Genomic DNA, 22,851 nt, shown 5'->3' on the forward strand with positions numbered 1-22,851 from the left:
GAAATGCTTTAAGTAGTCTTCAGGAATAATTCTCCGGGCTTCTTGAAGGTCGTTTAAAGCTCTCCTTTGGATGTTGGCTGCCCTTTGCTCCATCCTCTGTCGAGATGTTCCCACATTGCTTTAATTGCAAGGATTTAATTATGGGCTTTAATTATGGGCTCTTGGGAGGTCAGTGCATGACTGATAATGTTCCATTGCACTTTTTCTACCCAGATATGCTTTTAGTGCATTGACACTGTGTGTCATTGTCATGCTGAAAAACAAAGCTGCTGTTGATTAGATGATTTCCAGGTGGCGTTGAATAGTGGATCTAAACCTGATGGTACTCTTCTGTGTTCATAATTCCACAACAACACTGTCTAAAGTACAGAGCCTCCACCGTGTTTTACAGGTGGCTGTAGAAACTCACTGTTGCACCTCTCTTTTGACCTCCTCTGCACATATTGATGACAAATTTGAATTCATAACTTGGTTTCTCAGCCTTTTCTCCCACTTTCCCTTCCTTATGAATTTTGGCTTACAGTTCTTAGGGAACCACCTTCTTGGTGGAAAAATACTATTTCTTTTGCTCTGTCATCTTCGGCATCTTTCATAGATTCAACTAGAGAAATAGGAATAAATTATTTTGATTGTTTTCTTTTTGCGACAGGCTACTAGTAATAAAATGCCTAAAGATACAATTTAAAACTCGTCCTTTACGAAGTTGTCTGTTACATATAGACACAACACTGTTAGCTGCTTTTGTGCTTGAACAATCAGTGTTATCAACAACAATAAAGGAAAGAAATTCCTCTGACAATGATAAGGTACAAGGACTGGGCTGAAAATGAGTGAAAAAACAAAGAAAAACTTTGAAAGGCCTTCAGAGAACCTGGGGAGCTATTGCTCAAGATCACATTCATTTACAAGAAAGTCTGCCTCACTGTAAACAAATTATGAAGAAATGATTGGTGAATCAAAACTTTTGCAAAATGTAAATATGACTCAACCTGAGTAACTTGAGAGCAAAATGTAGCAACAGCACTGTATATTAGAGCATGCATTATACTGGGGTCAGCGGGGGAGCTGGCCCCAGGGAGGGGTCACTTGCCCCTCCCTTCCTTCCCTCCCCATCTCCAGCTGCCTCCCTCTTCCTGCTCCACCACAACCACCCACACATGCAGGGCCTTGGAGTAGGGGTATGTCACCAGGGTGCAGAGGAGGCTACCCCCCCCCCCCCCCCCCCCCCCCTCTGTCCCCTTCTGGCTGCCTCTGCCTCAATTTTATCCCACAACTTAGACATTCACATTACTCACACTCTCATTACACATACATATAGGATCTTGGGGGTGGGCACGATACACGGAGTCCAAAGTACCATCAGGGTGTACACCCCACCCCTGGCATCGTTGCCCACCTCTCAATTTTAAATACACGTAGACATTGAGGGCTAGCAGGAGGGACCATGCGCTTACCTGCTGCTCTCTGGCAGGTAGCTCCATGCCCTCCTGGGTTTTAAATGCACCTTAGAACACACATGCATCAACACTACAATGAGCGGGTGGAGGGAGGTTTGGAGTCTTCTCTCACCCCCATTCTCTGCGACCTGCTGGAGCAGGGGGGCTAGGACTAGGTCTGCCTCCCCCCACCGCAGGGAAAAGGGAAACACCACCTGGCTCTGGGTGCAGTTCCCCCCTCCAGGGGCGGGGGCACCTAGACCTGGTTTGTAGAGTACGCTTGGGGAGTGTGATCGTGTGTACAGCGTCTCTTTATGTCTGTCTCCACGTTGGTTGAGTGTGGAGTAAGTGCATATGAGAGCATGAGGGTGGGAATGGATGTTTGTATCTGTGTGTGCCTGTATGTCTGTGTCTATATGTCAGGTTGGGTGTCAGGCGCCACCTCTCTGGGGACATCTCAGGCCCTCCAAGGTTTGGAGGCCTATCTCCCCCTACCACCACTTCAACTGCCAGTGGCGGACCCCCTCAGACATCGGTGCGTTGGTGGTTCTTTGTGTCCGGGGATGGGCGTCCAGGTACACACCGGCTCACTCCTTGGCGGCCGCTTATCGGGGCCTGGAGCCTGGGGCTCGCTCGGGCCACTTTGGAGGTGGGGTGCCCCCGGCCTCTCGGCCTGGGGCTCGGTCACTCAGGCGCAGCTGGCTGCCGGCGGAGCTCACGGGCGCGTCACTGCAACTCCCCCTGGCTTCTGCTCCGCGGCTGCTGAGTGAGCCTTCATCTGGGACTCTCCTCAGCTCTTTCCGGGACAGTGGCGCAGCTGCCCCTCTGTTGGTCTTCCTTGGTCTCTTGTGTTCTGGGGGCCTCTGGATGTCTGGAGTTTTGATCTCCTCCATACCTGCTTCATGCCCTGGAGGACGGGGCTGTGGCCCCCCCACACCCTCTAGCAGATCATTACATGAAGGAACCTTTAAAAAAAAACAAAAAACAAGCGCGTCCATGCTCACAGGTGTACACACGGGTGATCACACCCACAAACTACACCCTTTTTGGCTCCTACCTCAAAGCACACTGTGTTCTGTTGATCTTATGTGCTGCACAATAATGTTTAACATTTAGTATTTACTGTCATATTCTCATATATCATTGTGATGTTGTTTATTCTATTACTCTTGTTCTCTTCTGCTTGCTTTCTTTTTTCTTTCTCAGCAGGTGATCCAGGTGATCGATATATGCATTTTTTTTTCTCTGCCCGTTCTGTTGGTTTTTGTCTTTTGCCCTTCTCCCCCGTCCCTCTTCTCAGCTGTTTCTCTTTCCCTCTTTCTTTCTCCCCTTCTTTCCCCCAGTCAAGTCTGTCCCGTATTCAGTAAGTGAAAATAAAATAAACAATAAAAGGTGAATCAAATGGACCATTACGGCAAGGCTGGGATGGTCAGTTTGGTAAAGTAAATCCGTTGGGCATCTTTCTTTGCCTTTAGACAATAATTCTGATGGCAAAAGAGCCAAACGGGACAGGCCAAAAAAAAAAAGAAAAAAAAAAGAGCATGCATTATATTTCAGCCGACGTCCATAATTTATTATGCAAATAACTTGAAATAATGCCAACTCTCATGAAAAAATACTATTAGGTAAGTGCACAATACAGTAGAAAAAATACTCTGAAATGATCCTTTAACTTGTTTTAAATCATCTCAAAATCTGATATTTAAACTCAAACTTGAATTTCTAAAAGGAATATTTAAGTTTACACAAACGAACCATTTGTAACTTCTTTGAGCATTTCAGACTACAGTGCACATTTGTTAATGCAGTTTGGAGGTTCTGGACAAACCAAAACCTGACAACATTTGCTCAGGCTCCAGTAAATGGCAGCTGCTTTCTCTTCATCGTTTGTATATATCAAATTATTAAGTTCTGAATATATCTGTTAGCGTAAGTCCTTGTTTGTATAAAAGCAAAGCCTCCTGGTATTGCTGAAAGACTTTTCTGTGTTCCACATATCCTCGAGATTTGTTATCTGTCGTCATTCAGCTTCCTAATAAATAGACTGAGAAGCTGCTGGAGGGGACAAAGGCTTTTCCCACGTTCTAATGCTGGAAAAGAGTTGGTGTTCGAGCTGATCAGTGTCTTTGGCTCATTCAGCAGCATATAGTGTTGACTATGATCTGTTTATGGAAGGAACGACGCAGGAAGGAGGGAGCCAGCTTGCAGTGGGAGAGCAGGAAGGAAAGAGCTGACAGGACAGGATAGATGGAGGGAATGCGGAGGAGACTGGGGACAGGGACACGCATTTAAAAACACCATGACATACCAGGATGAGAGGGGAGGGCAGGTTAAGGGGCTGCAAGATAGCGAGGCACCTGGAAAAACTAAACATCAGCAAGTACTTTAAATTGTTCCAGACGATGGCTTTGAATCTCTCGTCAGGTTTGTCATTCCATTCCTTTTATTGAAGGATTTTTTTCTTCATCCTCGGTGGGTTTATCAGACAGGGTCTGCCTTCAGAACAGTTAGTCTCAGAAAAAATGCAGAGGATATCTGATTTTGGATGGAAACTCTCTTTATCCTGGCTAAATTTCCTCTAGATTACGCTCCGGTTACTGTGGCCTCCACTGCAAACTTGCAGAGAGTTGGTACTTTCCACCGTTCGCCTTGCTGAGCCAAAATCAGCAGACTAGGAAGCTGTAAATGAGCACTTAGAAATTAAAACAAAGCCCACATCATAAAATACATACTCGGTTCTCTCATTCAAACTGTATAGCCATGTGCTATAGTTGTTACAACCCTCCTCCATCTCTTGTTTGCTATTTACTTTACATGTGACATCATGGAATAGAGTAAAAATGGAACTTTTGGTACTTTTTATACGCCATACTTAAGTATTTTCCAGTGTTTGCATGTCCTTTTAGAGGATTAAATGAAACAGGAAATGGTTAGGGTTAGCTTCAGACTCTGAGCTGGAAAGTAATTTATCACAAATACCTCCAACAAAAAAACCACATATTTTAGCTTTCTTTTTTTTTTCTTGTATAAGAATTACAGACTCTCTATCAGTGCTTCCTATGCTTACTTAAAATCTTAAGCCCATAACCCAGATTCATGACCTTGATGTAAACCTTTGTTTCATTCCTTCAATTTTTTAAGTGCATTTGTAATGAATAACAAATAACAGTAGGCAAGAGCATGGAGGAACTGATGGCAGAAGGACACTGCAGACAAAAAGGCATTGTTCAGTAGATGTACACTGAAGTGGGCTTAAGATTAGCAAAGGACAGCAGGGCCCACAATCTTTCCAAGTAGGAAAACCGAAGAACAGCAAAGGAAAAGCAGTTTGCAGTGACAAATTCTTTCAGGCAATAAGTAATGAAACTGCAGCCAACTTGAAATGCATTCATGCACTTCTTTGCAGCTATTTTGGAGCATTATCTAAATTGACTTAAATTTTCAGGCTCACTGGGGCATAACAACTGTGTGTATACAACAACCCTTAAAACATGATTTAAGAAGGCTTAAAAGGTTTGCTGACTTTGTTCCAAAATAAGATTTATGAAGTTTTTTCCCAACTGGAAGTTCTCCTCTGCTAGTATGCCCAAGGTTTGAGCTCAGGATTCTTTGAATACCATGGCTCTCTTAGAATAATTACAATTTCCTAAGGCAAATATAATATTTATGGAATAAATGTATGATTAATAAAGATGAGTTGGATATGAATTCTGTCGGTGCTTAAAAACCAAATTGTGCATTTTTTATAGGAGTGGATTTACAGTTTTGTTGTGAAGGGAGAGAAAGAAAACAATCATCACCACTTATCATTAATCAGTCGTCATTGTCAATCAGTGTCGTCATCAATTACCAACCCTCATTATCATCAATCATTGCCAGCAACTGATGATGATTGATAACAATCAGTCGTCATCAAGCACCAATCCTTATCATTATCAATCATTATCAGTCATCGTCGTCATCATCAATCATCATCCACTGTTTAACATCAAAAGGCTTAGCCAGATAGGTGAGTAGATGAATAAAAATGGTAAAATACTAATAAAACTAAAAAAGGCAGACATGAGCGTGAACATTATTTTCAACAGATTTATAAAACCGTGTGCACAAACAGTCTGAGGTGTGCCTGAGTTAGGCATGTTGTCCCTTTTTATAATTACCTGTTTTGCGTCATGTTGGCAAAAGAGGGCGGTGTCACTCACATGGCAAAGTTCATGTTTTGTTGCTGAATTTAACTATTAGCTTCTTATCTTTTTTACTGCAGTGTTAGTTCTTTTTCTATTGATCTCTAATATAAATACATTTTTTTTTATTTTAACTTTATTTTTGAACAGTTTTTTTTTTTTGTTCCAAGTAACAATGCTGTCATGCTAATGTTTAGCATCAAAGCTACCATCTTCATTTCATTTGTAGCAAATTTCAGAGCAACACGTGCAGCTCCTCAAAGGTGAACACTGTGACTCGATCCAGAAAAGTCAGCTGATCACCAGAAACAGCTGACTGGATTTGACTCTAATTCTTTGGCTGTTTTTATCTAAAACCTGCTGTGAAACGATTAATCTACTAACTTATTCTTTGAGGATGATCGCTTATATTTCAAGGGTTTGATAGTAGGCAGCACATATCTAGGCCAAGGTTTGAGTCTGTTGGTTATTTCTGCCTTAAGCAGACCATAGATGGGTGAACATGTGGGTCAGCAGGCAGTTATGATTTGCATGTGTCTCACACACATGGGGTTGCTGTGTGGGTCCTATAGGGGAGGAGATCATTGAGTAGTTGCCTTTGTGGGAGTTAGACACAACAAGATTCCTGACTCAAAAACGCTGACTGGTCTTTACCCTGTCTCACACACGAACTTAAAAGGTGCAAACACATCGACAAGTGGGACCTGGATAAAAAGAAAGTTTTCTTTTTTCTTTAAAGACATGCACAGGTGTTCACTTGTCTTCTGTTGACGTGGGTGTTTTCACTGTGTTGATTTGTAGAAGATACTGGCAGGAACAACACAGAGAGGGGTGTGTGTGAGAGTCAGACGGCCTGTGACATGTTTCTACCTGCTTCACTTGTTATCTTCCCCTCTCCCTCTGACTAGTCTCTTTATATGGATCTTTTTCTGAGTGGACTCATAAGCAGGAAATACTGCACTCGCGTATTTTAACAATGAAGGCCTGCATGTAGCTAAATGTCATATTTTCTACCTTCGCAGCTTTCCACAGTCATGTGGACCCTACATTTTATAGTTTTAACATATTTTATCATTAACAAGCCTTACATTATGACACATGATGATACCTGACTGAGCGCCTTTCAAGAATGAAGACCAGCACATGTGGCTAAGGGCTCCAAAAAGCCAGTAAGACCAGATTGCTTTGTTCCTAAGGTCAAGAACTTTCACATTGAACACCTTGCTTGTACTTTCTAAAGCCCAGTTTCTGCTCATTCTGAATGTCACACATCTTTGGATCAACTTTGGATCAGTATAAGACAGCAGAAAACATGTATTTCTCTGGCCAGAACCCCCAAAGTCACACAAAAGGCAAAAACAAAACCCCTCATATTTGAGAAGTTACATTTGATATTTATCCTTTTATATGTGAACTACCTTTTTTTTTTTTTTTTTTTTTACAACAGCCAGATTCTAACAGGGTGATTCTTCCCACTTTTTTTCTATTTCTGCTCACAAAAGGAAAATCCAACAAACACACTCGGTGCCTGAGCCTCTAGAGAATAATTCTGGGTTTCCTCATAGGAGTACTTCTGCCAGCGTATGCACACAAACAGGATTACAACCCTGAACTAAAGGGGCATCCCAGCTGAGGCTGAAATGACCCTGATACAAAAGTCTTAGGAAATGACAAGTCTGGAAGATTGAACTCCATGCATTAAAACAAAAACAAAAAACACTAGTTTTTCCCAAATTCCTGAAGTGGTTTTGATACTCGAACGCATCACCAAGCTACTTCTAGGACAGGGATCACGTTATATCCATTGAAGTATCTCAGTCTTTGTATTGTTCTTCTACTCGCATGACTTTAATAGACGCCCAGACCTGCTGCCCAGCTCACTCTGTGGAGCAATCTGAGACTTAAATAGCAGTCAGTCCATAACTTATACAAACATGCTGCAACATCGGAAACCTACTTATTATCTCTAAGAAACAGGGCTGCAGTGGAGTTGAGATTCATGGGAAGCCTTCAAGTAAAGCACACCTACAAGGCGGTGGCACAAAAGTAACCGTCTATACTTGATTTCTGCAGTTTAGATGATAAAAGTAATATAAATCGATTTTCTTAAAGGCAACAACATGGTCAAAACTCTGTAATAAGATTGTTATAACGCGCAACGGTACTCATCTTACCTGTAATCATCTCCCGCCTATCCTCATCCAGGTGAGAGGAAACCACGTCCCCCATGGTTACAGGAGAGCCTCTGATATCCTCTAAGTATCCTAACTCGGCAGGTTTTACTCCAGGGGAAAATTTCCAGCAGTCTCCGGGCAAACCCTCTGGGAATTTCTCTCACTTTCCCCCCTTAGAGAGGAGCACTGTTCTGGCGTTGGTGCGTTGAGTGTGGGCGCCTTCAGCTTTTTCTAAAAAACAGGAGGAGGAGGCGGTGGAGGAGGAGGAGGACGTGCTGGTGAACAGTGCTGCGTTTCACAGCAGCGGGACACACCCTCTGGGAGTCATCACTGGTCCAACGTGTTCAGTCGGCTGTGCTAAGGGTGTGGCCAGAACCAGGAGCTTAAGAGTATCACAGTGCGTACTGTACGCGAGAGTGTCTGCTTGTAGCAGCAAACTTAATAATGTTAAACTTGACAAATGTTAAAAATACAACCTTAGTGCGTTTATTAGTAAGTTTCTTTAAAATGTTTCTTTTAATGATTTCATGATATTTATATTGTGATTAAAAATCAGGAGAAATTAACTAAAGGCTCTTTGAAGTGCGCGCTTTGGGCTCAACGTTGAAAGCGAGTCTATGGTTGGACCCAGTAGCATTTTGCCACACACAGATAAATGCTGCCCCCTTGTGGAAAACATATTTCTTTACTATAATTTTGAAGCAGGCCAGTATCCAAACCAGCTCTTCCAAACATGTTGAATATTTCAGTAAGCGAGTTGATCCTTTAAAAAAAACCCATCTAAAATGCTGGATGTTAAATTGTTCACGTTTATGCAATGATCTCTAATGCTGCTGAAACAGTCTATGAATTTATGGTTTTATCAGCAATGAAGGCTGAAAATTAAGCTCTGCAACTTCCAAAAGTTAGCTGAAAATAAAGTGAAGTAAAAGTGTCATAAAAGGAGACTGCAATGCATCACATCTGCTTACTAGAGTCAATAAACTGGACCATTTGATCAAAAGTTTAAGACCACTTAACAAATGGCAAAAACTAATATTTTGCATGGTTGGATCTTCCAAATAGAGCTTTAAATGCAACAATAAGAAATGGGAGTGAGACACAACATTTTGTGAGCATGCATTTTAGTGAAAACATTGCTTAAACTGAATGAACTATATGTGCTGATTGTGTCTTTTTGTAGGTTTTAATTTAATTATTAAGAACTTACTGGATGTGCTGAGTGTTCCGGTACTTTTGATAAATTTATGGTCCAGTTTTTCTTCGACTATTATGTTTATTAGTTCTAATAAAAAAACCTGTCTGGTCTTCTTTGCATCTCACCTGTACAGTTTATGAATGCAGTTTGTCAAACAGCTGAGAACTTATGTCTGCTGTGGTCCCCATTGATTTTTACAACTTTTATAGACTACTCTGAGGGGAAAAGGAACAAAGAAACAAAAATACCTCATTTCTGAAACGTTAATTTTAACTTGATGAATCAACATGAATGATTTAAGCGTAAAAAAGGCCCACAACTCAAGGGGATGAACCAGTGTCTACACATAACAGACAGCTTGGCAAAGAACCAATTTTAAACAGTATCTTTAGACACTTTGGTACTAGCGACCTGTTCTTGCTCTCAGGTTCTGACACAGGCGATAAGAGATACTTCTTGTCCTTCAGTTCATCCATTTACCGTTCACTGAAAGCTCATTAGACATGGCCAGAGTTGAAGGGTGGCTATCAAGAAGCCATTCCTAAAGAAGGGGAAAAGCTGAGTTGTGCATGAACTGCAAAGGAACTAGACTGAAAATTATGGAGTGATGAATCCAAATTTCAAACTGTTGGTTCAAATCATCGTTAGTATGTACGAGGCAGTCATCAAAGGTAAACAGTGAGTATCTAGTAATATTGATTCTATCAGTCATGGATTGGCTTGGTACCTGTACCCCAATATTACTAAAGCAGTGTGGGATGATCTTGACAGAGAACGGGTCAAAAGGCAGCCAACATCCAAAGAAGACCTTTGAATGCCCTTCAAGAAGCCTGGAGAACTATTATTGAAGACTACTTAAGCAAGCTTTCTTTGAATATCTTTAAGAGTCTATGAAGAACAAAGTTGCAAGGTCATAGCAAATATTGACTTTCAAGCTTGTTAGAATTGTGTATACTGTGTTTTTGTCTTATACTATACTACCATTTATGTTTGCACATTTCACTAAATCAGTGACACAAGACTTTTGCACATCACTGTCTTCCTGTATAAATGTAATGATTCACTATATTATTATGTATATAAAACTATGAATCTATTATTGTGCCATCTGCTTAAGGTTATATGCATTAAAACTTGTTTAAAAATGAAGGGTTACTTTATTTTCTTATCATGTATTTATTTCAGGTTCTGTGAAAAACAAGGGTATTTTGCAGGAATCTTTAAATTCTATTTGGACAAATGAGCGGGTAAGGCTTAACAAATAAATGTCTTTAGTAGGAATTAGTTTGAGCTAATACACACAGCTGTAGCCAAACGTCCGCACATCACCAGTGTGGATGATGCGGAAGGATACGCAGTGACGTTTCCAAGTGGAGGCTCCTCCGCAGCGGTGTGACACGATCAGAGAGGAGGAGGAGGAGGAGGAGAGAGAGAGTAAGCAGAGGGTAATCAGTCGGTCCAGCACTCAGAGGCAGCATCATGGCACCTATCGGATTAAAGGCGGTGGTCGGCGAAAGTAAGACTTTTTTTTTCTCCTAATTTATGGTGCTCAGAATTTGTGCGGGATATGGTCTTGCTGCACCCCGATTCAGCTGTGTATATGCCAGAGAGCGAGTATATATTTAAAAAGAAAAGGGCCGGGGAGCGGGGGGGACAGGATGCGGGTGGCTGCTAGTGCATCTGAGTGGTGACGATGATAACGGTGAAGGTGATGTTCCATTGTATCCCGATGTAAACCGCAGAGGTGTAGTGAGGAAGCACTGGATGCCCTGCAGAGGCTGCTCCGTCTCGTTGGTCTCCTGCGGCGCGGATGCGCAATTGCATTTCAAGCGACAGAGCGTATAAAACGCTGTTGACAAGCGATGATTAGCCCACTAATAGAAGATGTTGGCATCCTCCTCCGGTGGGATGAGAAGCCACAGAGTAATGAAGCCCGTGTGCGCCCCTTTTAGACACAATTTACGTTTATTTAAGGACTAATCTGCCTCTGCCTGTGAGCTGCATCCCGATCTGTTTCTGCCTGAATATTGTGCCACAACATGCAGGATGCACGTACTGTTCACACGCTGGCGAGCTAATAATAGCCAACACAATGTAATGCGATGCTGTTTATTGCAAAATGAATGAAGATTAGCGGTCTCGATCCGTGGGATTCCCCGACTGCAGCAGTGCCTCACCCCATCCGATGGAGCATAATTCAGCTGCGTAAAACACCCTTTCTCAGCCGGAGAGCACCACCTATGCTCCGCTTCACGTTAATGGCGGAGTGCACCAGAGTCGTGAAAGTTGCCTTAAAACTGGCGCTGCGCAAGAAATTCCGCATTTTTTGTATATTTTTCCGCGGACGGCTTTTAGTCATCGTGCCCTTTGAGTAGAGTCGGTGCGGCACCGGCAGTCTGTGTAACCCTGCATCATTAGGACACTGTTAACTCAAGGTTCAGTATCCGATTGTGTCATTTCGGCTCATTACATTTGGGCTGGTGCTCTAGCGGTAGGTGTGCTGTGATGAAACAGGCCTGACTATGGTGGAGGCGCAGGAGGTTCAACTGGGTGCAAGTGTTAGTGGTCGTCGAAAGGCTCAGGAACGAGCCCATAAAACCTGATAGAGATGGCTTAATGTGAAGCCATGTATCCAGTTCGTCCCTAAATTCTTACACCAAGCTGCTCATTCTCTCTCTCTCCTCTTTTTTTTGGTACCGTGCCCTACCCCGGCTGCAGGATTTGCTTCATTTGGCGTCTGTTGTTCATAGTATTGATTCGGTGTCACATTTCACTAATACAAATCCACACAGTTGCTCTGTACCAGGAGCTAATGTGTCACTTTCTGGTCATGACATTGCTGGAATCTGAAAATTCTTAAGCTACACCCAGCTGTGCTCTAAGGTATATTTGCCTCACTGGTGCTGCTGCAGAATTCTGGCTCACACCCACCCCATCCCATTAAACACACTCTCTCTCTCTCTCTCTCTCTCTCTCTCTCTCTCTCTCTCTCTCTCTCTATATATATATATATATATATATATATATATATATATATATATATATATATATATATATATATATATATATATATATATATATTAGTGTGTATATATATATATATATATATTAGTGTGTATATATATATATATATATATATATTAGTGTATATATATATATATATTAGTGTATATATATTAGTATATTTTTCTGTTCTTTGACATGAAGTGAAAGGATTTGTGCATTGTCACAAAGAGGAGCCTCGATCATCAGTAACTTCACATCTACTTTGAATCCAAGAGTACAGTATTAAATTATAAAAAGTATTCTGAGCCTGATGCTGGATGTTTGCACTGTGGCTGAGCTCAGCCCAGACCTGCATTTTTGTAAGTTAGTCTACATTTTTTTTAATACAAGGCCAGAAGACTGAGTTTTGATAGAAATGATATCATCTGCACGCCCTACTACATTACACAATGCAGCTTCATATGCCAATTATCTGCGCGCGTTCTTTAATTATTTAAACACTGTAACTGGCTATTGCATAACCCAGTTTGTGAAAAGCTGAAGGCAGGCCGAGTGAATCATCTTTTTCCTGAGCAATGTAAACACTGCGTGCATGTTTCCCAGTAAAGACAAGGACGCAGGGAGGCAACACCTGCTCTACGTTTGGCTAAGGTGAAGCGAGGGCTGTGATTGGTGGGGGCAGAGAGTGAAAGAGGGAGGGTGACACCATCGCGGGCTCTCTGTCGTTCTCTCTCTCTCTGCAGCAATTGATGTAGCAGCCAGAATGAAGGGAGGGGGGGGGATGGGCAGCAAGCTGAGCTTCACCCTCCCCGTTTCATGGCTGTATATGAACATCAGTGCCAGAGAGCAGCAGAAGGAGAATAAGGCTGAGTGACGAGGACCTCATCAGTCAGCAGTGACCTGAGTCATTTAGAAAGAGATGAGCTGCACAAACTGAAGGAACGCAGTGTTTAGAGCGAGGCGGTGTTCTGTATTTGAGCTATATACTTTATGGTGATGTCTATGGGGTCAGATGCAGTGGGTTTTATTATGTTTTGAAGGTTTTCAAGGAAAACCTGCTGACCTAGACAAATAATGTTCCGCCTTTCATTCAGTCATTCAAGCAGATGCTAAAATGCTTCATAGCTGTACTTTATATGTTATTGTGTAACATGATAAATACCATAATATACTGAGAAACTGACCTTGGAATCAATTTACATCACCAGACGACTGTTTAAATCCTTTAAATCCAGTTAATTTTGAAATATTTCTGTAACCATAGACAGCTTTACAATTATTTATTCACCTCTCATTACCTGTGCATTTGTGCTCAAAGTTGGCTTGTAAAGCATGTGGAGAGTTATTAAATCAGTGGTTTTCAAACTGCGGGGCTGGCCCCAGAGGTGGCACACAGACAACCAGGTGAAAAATGAAAAGGGAAGTTGAATGATTTAGTTTGTTAGGGAAAGTGATCAAAAGTTTTAGCAGCTAATACGTTAAACGTTACCTATACAGTGCCTTTTCTAATATATGTCCCATTCACCCAGTTGCACATACAAATTCATACAGGTCTTTTTCTAACATTGTCAGGCACGCACACACACTCTGATGGATGGGAGCAATATGGGGTCAGTATCTTGACTAGGAATATATTGACATGTGAACCGGAAAAGTCTTTCAAAAGCAAAATTAGACATTTTTTATTGTTTATAATGGATAAAATCTCCGGGATGTGTGATGTAAACTTTTTTTTCCTTCTGAAGTACCATGCACCAGAAAACGTTTGTGAACCACTTTGTTTGACTGGCACCAGCATACATACTCGTCATCGCCATGCAGCCATTTCAGGTTTAATTAATGCGACAGCCTCCTTAAAAGAGAAAGTGGCACACTGAGGTAGCATAAGACCTCAAGTCTTCTGGAACTGTGTCTGGAAGCTAGACTCACTTTGAAAAATCATGTGGAACACCTTTCAAGAAAACTGATGCCAAAGATTGGATATTTTTATAGAAATAAATACAAATAGATCGGTGTATAATCCACAATTCAGTCTGTGCTTGACTGTGGTGACATTGGTCATATGCATGCTTCTGTATCTGCTCACTATTGCATCTAATATGAAAAAGTGGGGTGGTACTCCTCAGCGAACTGAAGAGAGCAGCATTTTATGATGTTTATTTACAAGCCTCTGCTGCAAAGATTGCCTGCCTACATCTGAGCCTTTGATTTAAACACAGGACTTACAATGTCAGGACGCTTCAGCATTAACTGTACGTCTTGTTCAGACTGATTTTTGAAAAACTGTATTCAAATACTTAACTGGATATGAATAGAACGAGCTACAAAAAGATTACAAAGTTACAATTTTGGATTTAACTGGAATATTTTAACAGGTTCTTTGTCTGCAACTAGTTATGCACACATTTTCTTAATTTGTGATTATGTGATATTTATCATGTGGCTGTCTATTTAAAAAAAAAAGGATTTAATAATAATAATTTGATAATTAATGAAACTTGCTACTTCAGTATCTTTCTATTATGTCTGTGGTAACCACCCTCCCTTTTAAAGTAGTCTTCTTGTCTGCCTTCAGACTGTTTTCAGGGCTGCTGCTGCTCTTATTAGATCATTTCAAGGATCTCCTCCAGTGTGTCACAATGGTGACCCTGCAGTTTTTTTTTTAGCTATCAGGTTGTTTATTGTCAGAAGATATAAAATCGTGCTGCTCAGTGGTGTGACAACTCAAAATGGTTTTTGGTTTTTGATCAAAAAATGTAGTTTTTGGTGAGATTTGATCAAGTAATTAGCAAGCCAGGCAACCATTTTTGATATACGTTTCGCCAGTTTGCTTGCTTTTACCACTCAAAACATTCACTTGTCACTTCTTCCGTCTGTTTGTGCTCAATGAAATGAAACGGTACTAAAATTTGTTGCTCCACTGGGTGCAAAATGGATACAAAAATGAGCCCTGATGTTGCCTTTTATTTTTTAAGACAAACTAAAAAGTAACTCAAGAGGCTGCGTGCTGTAGGGATGCACAGATGTATTATAATGCCAGGTTGACAATGCTGATGGCAGTGGCTGATGTTTATCAGTTGTGTTACATCAATTTTGCGCCAGCTATATGTTCAGAAATGGTGTGATGGAGAGCTAAAAGACTTCAAAGCAAAGCTAGGAAGTGTTTTGTCTCCAGTTCGAATATACTCACATCCCAAAATGTCAAACAGAGTCAGTTCACTCTTCCTTGGAAGTTTCTGGAAGCATGTTGTATTTACTCTTCTCTGTTTGGGGTAGTGTGAATAAAAGGAAGGAGGAAGGTGAAATAGAAAAGGACTTTTATGCACATATTTGCACACACGCGCCTTCTATTGACCTTGGAAGCATCACTGAGCCACAGCATCACACACACACGTCTGGATCCAGTCTGACGCAGTGCCTGCAGCCCCTGGGCGTCTGTAAAACACACACACACACACACACACACACTCTGAAATGTCATGTCACTGCAGTAATAGAGCATGAAGAGCTGGCTGAAATAGAGCTGTGTAATGCAGGGTCACAGTGGCTCTTAATCTTAATGAATTCCGTTCTCTTTTGCTGAGGATGAGTGCTGTGTCAGAGCTGGCAGACATCCTCTACCTCCCACTCTTCTCGGCAGCACTCAGTCCTTTTCTTACATGCATATACACACGTACAGTGGAGACATATTTAACACCACGTTACAGAAATATCTTCTTATGGAAGATCGCCACAGCACCAGAGCCTGGATGCTCTCCTCTTCCAGCGATGTAAACAAAAACAAGAAATATAGATGGCATGGCTTCATGATAATTTATCAATTTGTTAAATTAACTGTAGGAGGATTAAAAAAAAATTGTGTATGTATATATATATATATATATATATATATATATACCATCTTCTTAGCTCTCTCTCTGGTGAGTGCAGGAAACCTAATTTGTCTTGCTTGTTACTCTCTTAAATTTTTGCACTTGTGTTTCTGCAATAGAACTAGAATTAATATCTTGTGACAAAGGTTGGATGAAATTAGGTTAAATATTATTAATGTTGCACGAAGTCACAAAATGGGTCAAGAGAAAAATCTCACAATTTCCCAGAGAAACAGACACATTTTAACTATGGCTATTTGATCATGGCAAAAAAAAAAAGAAGTTAAAATACGTTAAACATTAAAATAGAGAAATCATATTGTTTTATTCAAGCTGATTTTCCTAAACTTTAATTATGATTCAAATACAATAAGTTAATGTAAAGCAAATTAAACCTGCCACAGTCTTGTACTGACTGAACTTGGACTAAAGGAAAGGAAATGCAAAAAGAGAAAATTATTGCAAAACAGTTATTTCAACCACAGATTTATAGTAATAAAGGCTGATATAATATCCAATAATAGAAATGATGATGCTGTATTAGGGACGAGACATCAGTTTCATTTTTTAGGAACAGAATAGAGGGGGAATATGATAAAAATACAAAACCAAGTATGTGTTGACATGTTGTATAACAAAATGATCATTTTAACATTGTACGGGTAAGACATGATTAGCTTAGTCTAATAAAATCAGTATGAGATGTTCTCTTAGGGCTTGTCACGCTTTTTTTTTTTCTTTCTATAGGATCGTGAAAACAAAGAGCTGCTGCTTTTTCTGCACTGGAAAAAATGCTGGCTTAAGTAGGTCAGCACTGTGTGTTTGCACAAAAGCAGTTTAGTAATATCAGATTCTCATTAAAGGTGTGTAGTGTTTCCTTTCCGATCTTTCCATTTATTCCATTCATTGGTTGGACAGCTGGTTTTCGCTGACCTGCAGTGCCTGATAAAAATTTGGTGCCACATCTTTGCAGATGTGGCGTTTTGTGCATTTGCCCTTGATCAAGGTATCTGTCACGGTCCGGGGCGGCGGCCGTGTGAAGAGTGGAAAGGAGGACTCAGATGCAGCACTTACTCAGATGTGAAGGTGATTTATTGACAATACTGAACATAAAGTGGAGATGGCAAAACAGAACTAAGGATGAACTAACTGGGAGAAACTACACAAAGAAATAGCAAACCTGAGCATGAAGGGAGAACAGCAGGGAGAGCATGCAGGGGATTACACCAGGTATGAACACAGACGACGCGACGAGGAGCAGAGGAAATCACACACTATAAGTACACAAAGAGACACTGGGAAATCACACACAGGTGGGAGACACAGCTGGACCTGATTAACCTGACGAGACAGGGGAACACTAACACCAGGGACCAATAGAGGGAGCACAAACCCAAAACCCAGTATCTAAAATCCCAAAACACAAACCATCCCAAAACAGCCCAAGAATAATAAAGAGAATAACAACAATAAGGAACACAAACACAAAGTCACTGAGTCATGGTCGCAGGACCATGACAGTATCAGCTTAGAGCTGCATTTGATTTCTGGAAGCTGCACAGCAGCTAGCTTACAATGCTTATAATAGCGTCAGTGCAGAGAAGGAATTCGGGGTATCAGTGAAGAGTTCTTTGTATGTTCTTTCATGTTCTTGTTACTGCATTAGTAACTTTTAGCTGAGTTTCCCACAAAGACACTCCTCCTGTCAGGGGAACAGAGGTGACAGACAACTCTTTGAGGTGCACGTGTGTAGACTACATGAGAGTGAATCAATGCCCACACACGTCTTTAGAGATCAGTCCACCGAGATAGCATTTGTGGCGGGGGGATTTCTGGAGATTTCTCAGTGGACCTCCAGTCGAGTATCTTTGTGTTTTTGTTTCATTTTTTTCTCCTGCATTCCTTCTTTTTTTCCCCATTTTGCTCCAGTGAACTGCACTCCTGACCTCTGACCTCTGACTTGCTATCCACTGAAGGTCATAAATCCTCTTCTTCTGCTTTCCTTACAGCCATTTTGTGCCGGCTGGGGCCAGTTTAGGGTGTTACGTAACTGCAGATGAATCTGAAGAGGCTGTAAATGGAAGGATAGCTCCTTCCATTTACAGATAATAGTTATCTCATGGAGTGTTTTTAGGTTTTGTTAAATCTGGTTAATATCGGTGCTTAAGGTGTACGGAAGAGATGGAACATAGAAACCATTTAGCCTCATTGAAAAGCTATTTTTTTTATTAATATTGAGTTATTTTAATCTTTTGGTTAATGTAATCTATTGAAGTGTATGTACAAACAAAAACTCTTTGATTTTTAAAAATACAAAACCTATGACATGGTGAGACTCTGACCATGAAGCTCTGTTTCATTTTTTCTTTTGTGTGTTTGGGTTGTGGTGAAGGCTTTGCTTGCATTTCAGTGTGAGTCGTGCTGATTTGTCTGCGTGTCTCTTTAAGATCAAGCGTGTCACATTCCCTCGGGAATGATGCTGCTGTGAAGCTGAGATCCAGAGAAAAGAAATGGGTCATGTACTCATAGGTGAAAGTCCCTGAAGGGGGGAGAACCACGAGGCAAAGGGAGAAACTGTCAGCCCAAGTCGAGGCTTAGGGGATTGGAGAGTACATCAACACAATGGCAATATCATTGCTCATAGTACTGCTCCTTGATATGGCTAACTGTGTTCAGTTTGTCTGGGTTTATAGAGAAGACGTATGCTTTCCCTTATTTTGTACATGTTAAACATCTAAACACAATTATAAATTAGGTCAGAATACAAACAACTAATCCCACTGAGCCAAAACCAGGCTTCAGGATCTAGGTACTCAAGTGCGCGCGCGCGCACGCACACACACACACACACACACACACACACACCCATCTACACACACCCATCTACACACACCCATCTATCTATCTATGTATCTATAAATAAATAATAATGGAGAGAAAACCTCAACAATCAGATGGCTCCATTAGAATTTTTTTTGTTTTTAATTTTCTTCTTCTTTGTTCTACTTCAGTTTTTTTCTACTGAAAAAGGTGTTGAAATTGTTACTTTTTTGTTTTAATTTCAAGATTTAAGAAACAAAAATTTACTTTTTTCCTTTAGCCTCTAAAACCTCAAGAACCCCCCCCCCCCCCCCATCAAGCAATTAACTATAAGAAACACATATTTCTTATAGTTAATTGTTAACCCTTCTGTTTGTGAGAGGCAACCAATCAGAAAAGTGAAAGTGATTTTAGTTCAGTCTAAAAATGAAACTATGTACGTGTAAATAAGCAACAGTATATCCAGCGGTGGTCTCTATAAATTTTGCTTATTAAAGACAGAGTGAGGAGTGAAGTCAGTTTGTGTGCATAGCTAATATAAATGCAGCAGGTGTTGATCAAAACTGTGGAAAACATAACACAAAGGCAAAAAAATAAAAACAATAAAATACGCATATTAAGCATTTAAAAGTGATTTCTATAAAAGATTACAATCATTTCTGAAGATTACAAAAATATTAGAAACAAATTATGATAATTTGCAAAACTACATTTGATCCACAAGGGTGCTTAATAATATAAACAAAAGATAACTGAGCCTTTACCGGAAAAGCAGAAGATTTTGGGGGGTTTGAATCCTGTTAATGACGTAGGAGAGCAAGAAAATGCCACAACTCTTAAAAACTTGCAACCTGCTGAGATAAACAAGTGTCTGCTGAGGTGCTGAAGATGTAATATTTTAGTAGTCTTTTTAGTTTTATGTCTTAACTGTATATTTAATAAAGTCTTCATAGTCTCATTTATATTTGAGTAGTTTGACAAAGAAATTGTGAACTTTCGTCCCTGCTCTGACGTGATTATATTGTATCCTGTTTAACTGGATATGAGATGAGATGTGTGTGTATGTGTTTCTGTGCATGTTTGGTTGACACAGCTGCTGCTTGTGTTTGTTCAGGTCCCTTCCCTTCTTTCTGACCGGTGTGTTCCTGTTGTGCCTTTATCAGGAGGTCAGAAAGGAAGAATCCACAGTCACGCCTCCCCCCAACTTATTTTCAGTCTTCAGTTAGAAAAGAGTGCAGTCCATTCACTATCAAGTTAACTTCTCTATTTTATTGACTGCCTGGGTCAGTTCACTCAACCTTATGAAGGATAATCCCATTAGTCATCCTTTTAACTGAAAAAAAAATGAACCAAAACTGAAGCTAACAGAAGAGAAGATAAATTGAATTAGTGTATTTGTTGTTTAGTATCTATCAACATTATAATCATTTTTAACAGAACATAATCCAGAAAACGTTGTGTACTTGATTTTCAGCTCTATATTTCACTGAGTAGAACCACAGAGATGTTGATTTGATAGTACAGACACTGTTGTACTGAGGTGACTTGTGCTGGATCCATAGAGCCCCATGTTAAAATGTTCAGTTTCTCAGCATTAAAAAGCATGTTTATAGTTCGGTAACAAAAATACATTGGCCTCTATGGATTGTTAACCCCTTAGTAATTCAGTTCAGTTCTTTTATTATAACTCTTCTACCTCCATACTGGACTTGAAGGGCTTCCAGGGGAGATTACTTTAAACCTTTAGGGGGCTCAACCTCCAATCATAATGTCATCAATATACTGCCTTGCAGTTAATGTTAATCTAATATTCTGCTTGCAAACATATTCAAACCTTTTCACCTTTACAAACCTAAATTCAACTGGATAAATATTAAAACGTTACCTTCAAAAGCAATGACAGTAATTGGGAAAATGCCAGGAATGAAATTTAGGGCTCCCAAAAAAGGGTTCAATGGGGGCTTCTAAGAAATGGCAGCAACGAGGTTTGAGACGCATCTAAGGAAAAGATGTTCATATGGAAAGTGTAATGTTAAAGCATCGAGCTGAAGTAAAGCTTTTGTTGTGAATCGACATTAATGTTTAAGAGATCGATGGACTAAAGAATTTAGACCCTGGAAGAAAACGAAGAACAGTTAAAAATTCAATTTATCTTAATAATTGGAGCTGCTTTTATCTGAGCTCATTTATCAGAGGAAAAAGAGGAAACAGATTAGCAGAGGAAAAGGGAGGACGAGTCACGGATATCCTCAGTCCTGCTTTGTTTTCTGAAGTGTCTCATCCTGTGGCCTGGAGCCGCTGCTGGATGAAACACAAGTCAACTTTTCAGGAATGAAAAGGAGCCTGCTTTAATTTTGCAGCTGTTACTTGGAGTGTTTTACAGCAATTAGTCAGCACAGTGACAGCCCCGGTTCCCCAGCTGTGTAAAAGTCACAGGTTTTTTAAGGTTTTTTAGGTTGTAGTTTGTACTCACAGTGCTTCTTGGCTGACGTAGCAGCTAACAGAACAGGACAAAGGAAATGCTGGAAATAGACTGAAGCTGAGTTGGGGAATCTCTCATTTAGCAAGAATATTTCTACTATATTAAGACCATCTGTCCCACTGGAGGTCAGATACAGTTCGTCTCACTCACAGGAGGTTCAGGCTGAGCTCTGTCTGCTTCAGCTATAGTACATACGATAACTTATTTACTTTTAGTCGACCTTTATTTGCATGCATTCTAGATTTCTTTTATACTATAATTGGTTTTAGTTTCCAATTTTTATGCTTCCATCCTACTTCTGGCATATTTCTCCAATTGTCTGAAAAGCGTCATCATCTGACTCTGAGGAGCATACTGCTTATTGTTTTCGAGGCAGCAAACACTTGCATCCCTCATCTTTTTTTTTTGCTCAGGCCCTTTTTAATCTGTGGTAATCCATCAGTATCTGTGTGGTCGCAGGTTTTAGCAGGGGCCGGGAGGGCTTAGCGGTTTATATTCACTGTGATCCAACATGATGTTCAACAGTAATTCACCCTTAATGGATTTATCCTAATACGGCTGGCAGATGGTTGGCATACTGATCAAGCCAATATCAGTATTGTGGCACAAACAGGGCCATCGTGCCATAACCTCACAGTGGATACTGGCTTTCCTTTATTGGGTTTCCTCGTCTTTGTAGACACTCATCATTGAGAGAATTCATTCACTGATGTAGATCTGTGGTGGCTAACCTCACTGGAGGCATGAATGCATGGTGCGTGTTATTGTAATAGTAGCATTATTGGATTTTAAAATACATATGAGTAGAATCAAACAGTTCAGGGTTCAGTTATTTTAGGCTTAGTTTAATTTAGTTAACCATCCATACATCCATTGTCTTCTGCTTATCCTTATCAGGGTTGCCAGGGAGCTGGAGCCTATCCCAGCATACGGCAAGAGTTACTCAAACTTCCTGTTTTTAGACTTGATTTTTACTCCAGTGATTCTCACGGTGTAAGAGTTTGACACTCATACCCAATCTGCACAATTTCTATTAATCATAAAAATTGTTGTGTAGTAGTAAAATGTCTATTTTTAAAGTTGGGATTGATTTACTGTCATAATACAAACATTTTGTTTCTTGCCGTTTCTCCCTCTCATGTTAACTTTGGGCAGATACACACTAAAGGCTGTGTGGCTCATCGAATGTAACTTTCAGCGATTAATAATTCAAAAAACGTGAGATAAAATGATCATAATGCAACATTTTGAATTATTATGATGCTCTTGGTTCGTCTTTCAGTGCACCCCTTTCCTAGATGCACTTTCTGCCAGGCTGTAGGAGGTTTGCTTCAGAAATTAATAGTTTCCGTTGAATTATAATTAAGGTACAAAAATCCTCTCTTCCGAGAAAACTTTCAATAAATCTGACTTTTGTTCAATAAATTACTGTTTTTCAAAGTCTGTGAGTTGGCTTCTTCTTTGTCTTTATCTTCTTTTAGCTGCTCGTTGTCACATTAGCACATCATCTGCCTCCATCTCACCCTATCTCTAGCATCCTCCCACATGACACCAACCCTCTGTCCTCCTCCATCCACAAACCTCCTCTCAGGTCTTCCTCTTTTACTCCTGCCTGGCATCTCCATCTTCAACATCCGTTGACAATCATTTCTCTGCACATGTCCAAACCAACTCAACCT

The 22,851-nt window shown here is 40.5% G+C and overlaps 2 protein-coding genes across 4 annotated transcripts in view; one reads left to right on the forward strand and one right to left on the reverse strand.

The window, feature by feature from the left end:
• The window catches only part of niban2a (niban apoptosis regulator 2a), a 32,883-nt gene extending 24,795 nt beyond the window's left edge, over positions 1 to 8,088 (reverse strand). Inside the window, exon 1 of the mRNA XM_082541598.1 lies at positions 7,795 to 8,088. Within this exon, the coding sequence (XP_082397724.1) occupies positions 7,795 to 7,849 (55 nt within the window). The 5' untranslated portion in view covers positions 7,850 to 8,088. The remainder of the gene's footprint in view (positions 1 to 7,794) is intronic.
• Positions 8,089 to 10,367: 2,279 nt separating this feature from the next.
• stxbp1a (syntaxin binding protein 1a) overlaps positions 10,368 to 22,851 on the forward strand; it is a 39,676-nt gene continuing 27,192 nt past the window's right edge. For all 3 annotated transcript variants that reach the window (XM_082541602.1, XM_082541600.1, XM_082541601.1), the window contains exon 1: positions 10,368 to 10,508. In XM_082541602.1, the coding sequence (XP_082397728.1) occupies positions 10,472 to 10,508 (37 nt within the window). In that variant the 5' untranslated portion in view covers positions 10,368 to 10,471. The remainder of the gene's footprint in view (positions 10,509 to 22,851) is intronic.

Source organism: Aulonocara stuartgranti (genome assembly GCF_965226115.1).
Source record: "Aulonocara stuartgranti genome assembly, chromosome: 7".
Taxonomy (NCBI): domain Eukaryota; kingdom Metazoa; phylum Chordata; class Actinopteri; order Cichliformes; family Cichlidae; genus Aulonocara; species Aulonocara stuartgranti.